Below are 9247 nucleotides of genomic sequence, written 5' to 3' on the forward strand. Positions count from 1 at the left end.
CAAATGCCCCCAGCCCCGATGCCATCACTGCTGTCTAAAACATATTTTTAATGGTAAGGAAACATGATAATTAATTAATATCTTGAAAAATTACATGTCTGCCTAAAATTGGCAATTAATTTAAATTTCATTTTCTGTTGTTTTCTTGCCATTTTGTAGTTGATATAAAAAAAAGTTACTCATTTCATATTCAGGTTCATCAGTACCAGATGACAATGAAGGAGGTGCTAGTGCCTATGATCAAAATCCATACTACATTCACATTGTTATGGAGCATGCAAGAGAAGGCTTGTTGGAATATATGGAACAAAATGGCGATTACCTCAAACCTGTTGATTTACTGGATTATGCACACCAAATATGTTGCGGAATGAAGCACTTGGCCAATCATCAGGTCAGTTTACGGGTGGGTGCAGTGGCGTAGATTTCCTTTTGACATGGGGGATGGGGTTGGCAAAAAATCTTGAAGTATAGTGAATCTAGCACCTTTTGGCAACATAAGATTATGGTACAAATGCATGAAAAATTTTGCCATATTGAAGATAAACTGGCGAGATATGGTGTAAAAGTGGAATTACATGCGCGCAAAGCACGTGGAAATTTGCACTTTTTACGCTAAAATGGCCAAATATCAGGTTAATTTGGTCAGAAAGCACATACAGGCATCAACATTGGGGGTATGATTGTATGGGCCACCCCCATCAAACTATTGGGGGATCTACGCCTATGTTGGGGTGTCATTGGGTAAAGGGGAGGTTTAGCTAGTGAGTAAGTACCTGTAACCATGCTCTACACCAGCACGGTAGCACTCAGATTTCGGGGGGGGGGGGGGGGTAATAGTAATGGGGGGAGGGGAAATCTGGGAGGGTGCAAACATTTGAAACTTTAAAATTTGGCATTTTTTATCCCTGATAGTGGGATTTTCTGTCATGTTTTGTTCCGATTTGTGGGGAAAACCCAAGTTGAGGGGGTGGGGAACTGGAAAAATGTCCCATGTGGCCATAGCCATTGCTCCCATGGGTATTGCTCCCAACTAAACAATCACTGTAAACTTAATCTAACCTTCTTTGTACAGGTGGTTCACAGAAACCTAGGCACTCGGAATATTATGGTTATGGAGGATACTCACCCCAGTACACATGGAAAAGTAATATGCAAAATATCAGATTTTGAATTGGCTGTGACATTACGGGGAGAGACGACCTTTATTGAAAAAGAAAAGGTATGTGAGAATATAATTGTCAAAACTTGATGATGAGCTTGAGAGCATCAAGCTTTCAATTTGGTACAAGTATGTACAGCTTTGTTTGTTGTGTGGTGCAAAATATTGAAAGTAGGGTTTTGAGGAACTGATTGGGAAAATGGCACTGAGCAGTGGTCTTCTAATTTGGAGTAGTGAACATTGGGCCTTAAGGAGCCAATTTAGATAACTTTATGAAAATGGAGGTTTTGGAAGTAGAAATAAGCAGAAATATGACATCTGGATAGCAAAATGCACATTGTGGAGTTCAAAGTCCTTAATTATTACCATTGTTTTTACATTTGAGCATAATATTTCAGACATTTTGGAAAAGGGGTCTTGAGAAAAATAGAATATACTGAATTTTGGGTCTTGAGATCCCGGGCTTGAGATCTGTCAGAGGGTCAAAAAACTATTAAGAAGCCTGAATTGGGGTCTTGGCATCTTCACATACATGTCCTTTGATTAATGAGTGATTCCATACCATGATTTTGCCATTATCTATGATACTCATATCTCATTGCTCTAGATTCGTCTTGAAGTACGCTGGATGGCTCCTGAATGTTTAGCCCAGGGCTGTTTTAGCACCAAGTCTGATGTATGGGCATTTGGTGTGGTCATGTGGGAGTTGTTCTCAAAAGGTAGGTTCTACACAGACTTGAGTTGAAACTGATATTATGGAAAAAAATGTCCACAAAAGTTAACTCAACCCAGCAAACACCAAAATGTTTTAAAATCCTTAGAAACTTGTAATGAACATGTTTTGGATTTTGGTCAAAATGTTTTAATTACATTTAAATGTCAAGTTATATAAAAGGACCTGAAAACGTTTTTTAAGTGTTTTACATGAAAAAACATTACAACATTTAAAAATGTTGACAAAATGTTGTTTTTAAATACTATTTGGGGAAACATTTTTGTCAACACTAAGTAACATTAAAAAAATGTTTTTGAATGTTATTAAAATGCTTTACACCCTTTATGTAAAGCTGACAATAAAACATTTTCTATAAAATGTTTTGTGCTTGCTGGGTACCCATCTATCATCCAATGATTGTTTTCTTTTATGGGGAGGGGTGTATACTGGGGAGAGGTGGGGGAGGGGCACTTGAATATAAAGGCGCATACCTGTGCCTGCTGGATTATTAAAGTAAGGGCTCTCTATAATTAGGGATGACCAATGAACCATCAACTTGATTAGAACACTCCCATAGACATGCAGGGAGCTCAACTGTGCACTGCTTGCACATACATTTCTAAATTGATCTCATTCTTTTATTTTTCAATATTTTTCTGTAAAATTTGGGGAAGTTACTGCCAATTATATTTTGTAACTATCTTGCAAATTACAGCAACATAACTTCTTTTTTTTTCTGTAAGTGCGAGTCAAAATTGGTCCATCGCCACAGTGCGCTTAATTGCCAGTGGCTGAGTTTAGCACTGCTCAAGAATGGCACAAAATATTCAAATCAGTAAGATCAGGTGAAAACGTGGCCTACTGAGCTGTAATTTGGCAGAGTTGCCAGTAATACCTCTATCATACCCTCTGTAAAAAGGTTAAAAATTGAACAAGTAGATCTCCAGTTACAAATTAAATCACCAGCTTCCCTTTGGAATTTTTATATTCCTTTCAAATCATGTTAAGAAGACACCTTTCTGAACATAAATGTGAAGTTTCGTGCTCATTCGATGTATTGTTCACCTGATCTTAACCCTAAACGTTTTCTTATATTTAGGCCTATAACATCTACAACTTGCTGCTGGCTATACCTTGTTTAGGACTTTCAAAAGAAGTACCTGAATGTGCAACCATAACTGTTTCAAAATAGCCCGCAATAGTCATGCAGGTAACTCCGAGGTCAAGCATTGAATTGGTTTGAACAAAGATACTCATAATGTATTCTACTTTGGTTTGAATGAGGAATACTACAGGAATACACATGAGCATGATGAGGATAATCTCTATTGTTGTGAATGAGTCAATGACCTTCAAAACTTAAGATTTTGTTTACATACACCTACTAATTGGTCATATTAAGGTTATTAATTATTTTAAACTGTTGTGATTTGGTAGTTCACAGCATCTTACGAATGGTAGTGAGCTTTGGCAAAAACTGCATTGCTCAATTCATAGTGAGCGTGTAGAAGAATTAAAATATCACAGATATACTTTTATAGGTGCTGTGGTTCTTGAGTTACGTAGTAAAGAACGCTGAAACAACAACACTTTTGTAAAACGTACATAACTAATTAACAGCAATAAATTAAGCAAGTTTGCAAAGTATACGATTTGTAGAATGAACTTTTGCAAAACATCAAGGTGTTAATTTTCAATAATATATTGACCTAGATAATGAAAATCGATTTTTAGGTTGCTTCGACCAACAATACCTCGTCTACCCTTAAACCCAATAACATTGAAATTCTTGGTTGTGAAAAAAAAAGTTCACCTACTTAGTGCAATTTTGATTTTGTGCCATATCGGCTATCTTGGATGATTTTTGGCAAATGTCCTCTAAATGCATGATTTCAATGCCTTGGTTTGAAAAAATAAGTTATGCCAGTGACTAGTTAAGTGCCATTTCATAAGAAACCCTTTGATACTTTCACAATATGCTTGTTTCATGTTTGCAAATATGTTAAAATAAAGAAATATATAAAGGTAAATATATGCTTATGCCAATTTTGCTCCCAACTGCTATTTTTGGACCTTGTCATTTTATTTCGCTCCAATGACCGGTCAGAATGGGAAACTTTGATAATTCATAATTGAAAAGTTTTTGACCGATTTTGACCATTTAACCACCAAAATACTTCTGTTGATTAGTTCTACTCAGAAAACAATCTTTTGTAGCAATAGGGTCAACATGAAATTTTGATGGTTATCCCTACTATAATATATGTGAAAAGGAAGTCCATTCAGTGTAGGTCTTCAAGCAGGTCATAGGCAGAAAGAGAAGATCTGTGTCCACTTTTGCCCTTTTTAAGAAGAAATTTATATTACACTGTAGCAGCAATTTTGCATTAATGGTCATAGGATCATAAATGATTGAAAAAGATGAGTCATTATCTTAGGTGATAAGGTCCTACAAAAGCAGGTCATTTGGGTGTGAGATTTCTCTTGAAAAAGGCATCTAATAGCAGGCACATCATTTGTTGTATGATAACATTTGAGCCCCCCTCACCTGGGATTCTCTAATGAGTAATCCAGTAATTCTCACTTTACTGTTTGCAATTTGTTTTCCATTTCACAGGTAGCAAACCATATGCTCATTATACAAGCACTCATGCAACCGCCAGAGATGTACAGAAAGGTGTGCTGAGATTAGATTGTCCAAAAGACTGTGAAAAGAGATGGTAATTACTAAAACAAAATATTGGGGGAAACATGTAAATTTAAGACTACACCAGGCACAAAAAGAAACTCGCCAGTTATATTCATCCTTGCTGTTCAATAACTTGATAATTTTGGATTATTCTGAAATATACATTTTGTTCATTTGACTTTGCTTTCTCATTTGACACCCTGTTCGTGAAAAACGAACAAGAATTGACCCAAGATATGCGCCTCCAAAGCCTCAAACCCCAAAATCAAAAGTTGCATTTTCAACGATTTTTAATGGGAACGCATCGTTGTATTGCACACAAGCACCACGGGCCAATCTATAAAGCACGTGGTGTAGCAGGCACAATTGAATCGTTAAAATTGCAACTTTTCATTTTGGGGTTTGAGAGTTTGGAGGCGCATATCTTGGTCAATTCTGCTCAATGTTCACGAACAGGGTGTCAAATGAGAAAGAAAAGTCCAATTAACAAAATGTATATTTCAGAATAATCCAAAATTATCAAGTTATTGAACAGCAAGGATGAATATAACTGACAAGTTTCTTTTTGTGCCTGGTGTAGTGTAAAGTATGATATTTTCAGGGCATCAAAATTTTGCGTTTTGGATTCAACCAATGTTTCTGCGACATGAACATTTTTGTGAAATTGTACATAAAGGCCTATTCGAAGAAAAAATGTTTTTGAGCATTACAATTTTAAGAATCAACTGCACTAGCATAATATCGATCTTCATATCTCATCTGTTCTTTTTTCTTCCTCTTTTCTCTCTCTAGGTTTGACAGAATCATGAGTCCCTGTTGGAACAAGAACCCATCTAGACGACCTGATTTTAACAGGCTGGAAAGACTATTGGCTCAAGAATTAAAAACTCTTGAATGAGATATCAACATTTTCCCCCTTTTTGTATCTGAACTATTTGATGAGACATCTCTTAAAGGAACATTTTGGGATCTACAGCCTCATGTGCCCCACTATTCTAAAAAAAGGTTAAGATTTTTATAGCATCAGAAACCTCTGGATACATAATGTTTGTGTGCAAAAATTTTCTTGCAGATTCATTCAATTGGCAAAAATATCATCAAATATGTATTTATGTTCTGTTTAACAGAACAAAATTACAACACAGTGGCCTATGATGGAGCATATGTCATACACATATCATGCAATAACTCGAAAATGCAAAATCAAAAACCTACTGAAATTTTTGTAATAAGCTTTTTTCGTGGATACTGAACATTCCATAAAAAGAGGCTGTTAGAATCACAATAATACTAAAGATAAATCAATGCACTTGTGGATGCTTGCCATGCTAAATGTACTGGCTCAATCACTATACATCATGTATTAATTGGTATAATTTCAACTCAATAAGGGGTCATTCAAAATTGTCACCACTTTTTGTACATATTTTGTTAACCCCTCCCCTCTTGAGATATCTTCATAAAAATTGTAAAATTTCTTCATTTCCCAGAAAGAAAGATTTGTCATTTATTTGATTTCTTTTATACATATTGCACCATGGTTTTTAACCTTCTACCCTTTTATGTATCATAAGTCTCGATCATGTTTAAAGCAAAATCCTATGTGACCACTTGGTAATTTTGTTTTATACATGTTCAAGGGCCACAAGTACATAGGTTTTTCCTGTATGCCCAATGACGATTGTACAGTTTTGAGTTTTCAACCTATTATAATTTGTTTTTTTAAAAGTGTTTTAAATTGACATACTGTCGTATGATGATTTTTGGGCAAAATGAATTATATAAAAGTTTCAAAATCTATGAATGAAACTCTATATATTCACAAAGTTTTGAGACCTAAATGTAATTAGTTAATGAGATATGGCACTAATTAGTGTGATATGCCATGGTTTTTATGTACCACCTGCTTGAAAACTTCGTTCTGTGATTTGGCATACAGTCGTATCATAATATGTTGCCATAGGTCACAATGTAACTGCAGTTCCTTATTGTTTTGACATACTGCCATATCACATGATGTATCATTATTAATACATATGTTGTCAAATTGTGCATGTTTTGGCATACTGTCATATGGGTTTGCAGATTACTTCTAATTAGTGAATGAATAAAAAGTTTGTATTATGTTGAGAACAAAGACAGATATATTATTAATTATATTCTTTGATAATAATAAACATATTTTACTTTGGTGCTCTCCAGTGGGTCTTCAAAAACTGGAAAAACTGTGATTTTCTCAAAACTGCATTTTTTCGGTATAGGACAGTATGTCAAAACAGCGACGAATTGATTCCCCAAAATGATGAAGACAAAATGATTATATATTTTCCTGGTTTGAATTTGTTACATTAATCATTTTATTTTGTACAAAATTCAAATCATTACAACAATGATCAATAAACAGTAGTACTGCTGCACTTATAATAGTTCATTTAAGACATAGTAAAAAATTGAAATATCAAAATCATCATCCACATAATGAACAAAACAAATATTTATTCACTGGTTTGGAAATAATTGACACTAATAGGGAACAAACCAAACGTTTGATGACATCTAAAATGAAAGTCTTTTTGTGGGGGAGGGGTGAATCAAGAAGTCCTATTACGTTTGTAAAAATCTAGTTAAAATATTTGTTTTATAGGATGTCATCAAAGTTTTGGTTTGTACCCTTATGTGTTCATCTAACTTAGACAGTATTTATATGAAAATGTGAGAATTCAAATTTTGAATACATTATCATAATCTATTCAATGATCCCCAAATGTAGGTCTTCAGAACTGCCGGAGAGCCGAAAAAGGAGACCATTGACCACTGCACAAAACCAATACCAGTTTGCAAACCCATTAGAAGCCGTAACAGAGATTATAGATTTCAGTTAGCACCAGAACTCAGTACTCAAAGGAACCAGGGGCGTCTATTCTTCCGTTAATCGCCCCCAAAGGGGAGGGAATAATTTTACCCCTTTGGGGAAGAATTTTGCATTTTGAAAAAGAAAAAAAATAGAGGGGAAAAACTGAAGAAAGTCAACAGGATTCAAGGAAGATTAAAAATAAATGATTTGGGGGAAAATGTATAACTAGAACATGTATTATTATGTTTTATGGCTATTTTTGGAATGAAATAGATGGTCACTGGCTGGCAGTACAAGGTAGGTGAATTTTTACCCATTCCCATCCCAAAAATAATACTTTTGAGGGAAAGTTGGGTCAGTAATTCTTCTCTGCCTGGGCAATAGTGACTATTGGTCATACTATAGGTAATAATGCACACAAAGATTTTAAGGGAGCTCTGCTTTGCATATTTCATACAAAATCCATTTTCTTTTTAGTTTGGACATCTGCCTATCTAGGGAAGCATTTGGGATTCTAAGGAAGACAGAACCATCAATTAGTTAACAGCTCTATTGTCCAAGTTTATCTTCCCTTTTAAACCTCAGCTTCAGATCCAAATCCTTGATTATCCTTCCCTAGGCCTAGATGCAATACTAGTAGTTCAGTGGCAATCTCCGAACTCTGCTACAGAAGAATTTTAATTCTAAGGCTTTATAAGTCAGGGGCATGTGAGTCACCACCTGTATAAAAGAGCTGAAAACAGTTAGCAAAAAGCTAAAAACACCTAGCAAAAAGCTGCAATTTGGGAAGATCCTATACTTTTGTACAGAGCAAGTGTACTGGTACAAAAAAAGCTGAACTCTCACACCCCTGTAAATAATAAATCACAGGTAGCTCAGGCTGAAAATAATAAAGAGCCTAGAGGTGTTTACCAGCATGTCTTCCCTTTGAACCATTAGTCCTTAGATGCAAAGGTTCAGTGTCCAGACTGTACCATCTAGGAAAGAATTTGATGTTTTTAGGGAAGACAGAATAGAACAACCCACAGCCTAACAGTTGTATAAAGAAGTTTCTGGGTCCGACAACACACCTATATTCAGGCAGGGAAAGGAGGGAACAAGAAAATAAGGAAAAGTATTATCATATAGATAGCAACCAGCCTAAAATTGTCCCTTTTGGGTCCATTTTTTGGGATCTCAGTAGGGGAAGAATCTGGGGAAGGGATGTGACACAGCGCGGTAGGGTGAGGGAATAATTTCAATTTTCTGGAAGAATAGACACCCCTGAAAGGAACACTAAAGAATATCTTAAATTTATGAATAGGATACACCTTTCGGTTACAGGACCAAATTTGAGTTAAATCAGACACATTGTGATTTGTAAATAGGTTTAGTTTGCAAAAATATTAAAACTTGTTTTTCTCTTAATGGTATTTCTTGAGTTAAGGCTTTCTGGTTCCCAACCCTTGATATGTTGCTTTTACATGGCATATAAACAGTTATGTAACAATTTACATGGTAAAATGATCAATGGAAAATAATAAACAAAAATGAATTTACCACTATGACCACTGGCAATTAGTGACTGAAGTTACATTTCCCTGATCCTGCTATCACTGAATCAAGCTCTTTTTCATTTTTCTATTATTTTTTTCCAAGCGCCACTTGGCTTACGTCTATGGCCCACAAGCCGCTCTCAATCTGGCATGGTCGGTGCCTCCCCCAATATTATGACCTATGCTATGCCACTAACAGCCACATGTAAGGTGGGAATCTTGCACCAAAATCACTTCAATGTGCACAAGGATGTTTTCTTTAATTTGAGATACGAGCCCTTGTATTAGTGAC

At 35.5% G+C, this 9247-nt stretch overlaps 1 protein-coding gene across 1 annotated transcript; it reads left to right on the forward strand.

Moving 5' to 3' along the window:
• Nucleotides 1-1103: 1103 nt before the first annotated feature.
• On the forward strand, nucleotides 1104-5636 carry LOC140157147 (tyrosine-protein kinase receptor Tie-1-like). The gene is made up of 4 exons (XM_072180229.1): nucleotides 1104-1222; nucleotides 1770-1881; nucleotides 4495-4597; nucleotides 5359-5636. Exons 1-4 carry the CDS (start codon nucleotides 1109-1111, stop codon nucleotides 5462-5464), a joined length of 435 nt encoding a protein of 144 aa, XP_072036330.1. The 5' UTR covers nucleotides 1104-1108; the 3' UTR covers nucleotides 5465-5636.
• Nucleotides 5637-9247: the final 3611 nt, after the last annotated feature.

The sequence above is a fragment of the Amphiura filiformis genome, chromosome 7 (assembly GCF_039555335.1).
Source record: "Amphiura filiformis chromosome 7, Afil_fr2py, whole genome shotgun sequence".
Taxonomy (NCBI): Eukaryota; Metazoa; Echinodermata; class Ophiuroidea; order Amphilepidida; family Amphiuridae; genus Amphiura; species Amphiura filiformis.

Bases quoted from the DNA above. Each gene is read 5' to 3' on its own strand.
- LOC140157147 (XM_072180229.1), top strand. From the start codon at position 1,109: ATGGTTATGGAGGATACTCACCCCAGTACACATGGAAAAGTAATATGC. The intron at 1,882-4,494 runs GTAGGTTCTACA...TCCATTTCACAG, and splicing joins GTGGGAGTTGTTCTCAAAAG to GTAGCAAACCATATGCTCAT. The intron at 4,598-5,358 runs GTAATTACTAAA...TTCTCTCTCTAG, and splicing joins AAAGACTGTGAAAAGAGATG to GTTTGACAGAATCATGAGTC.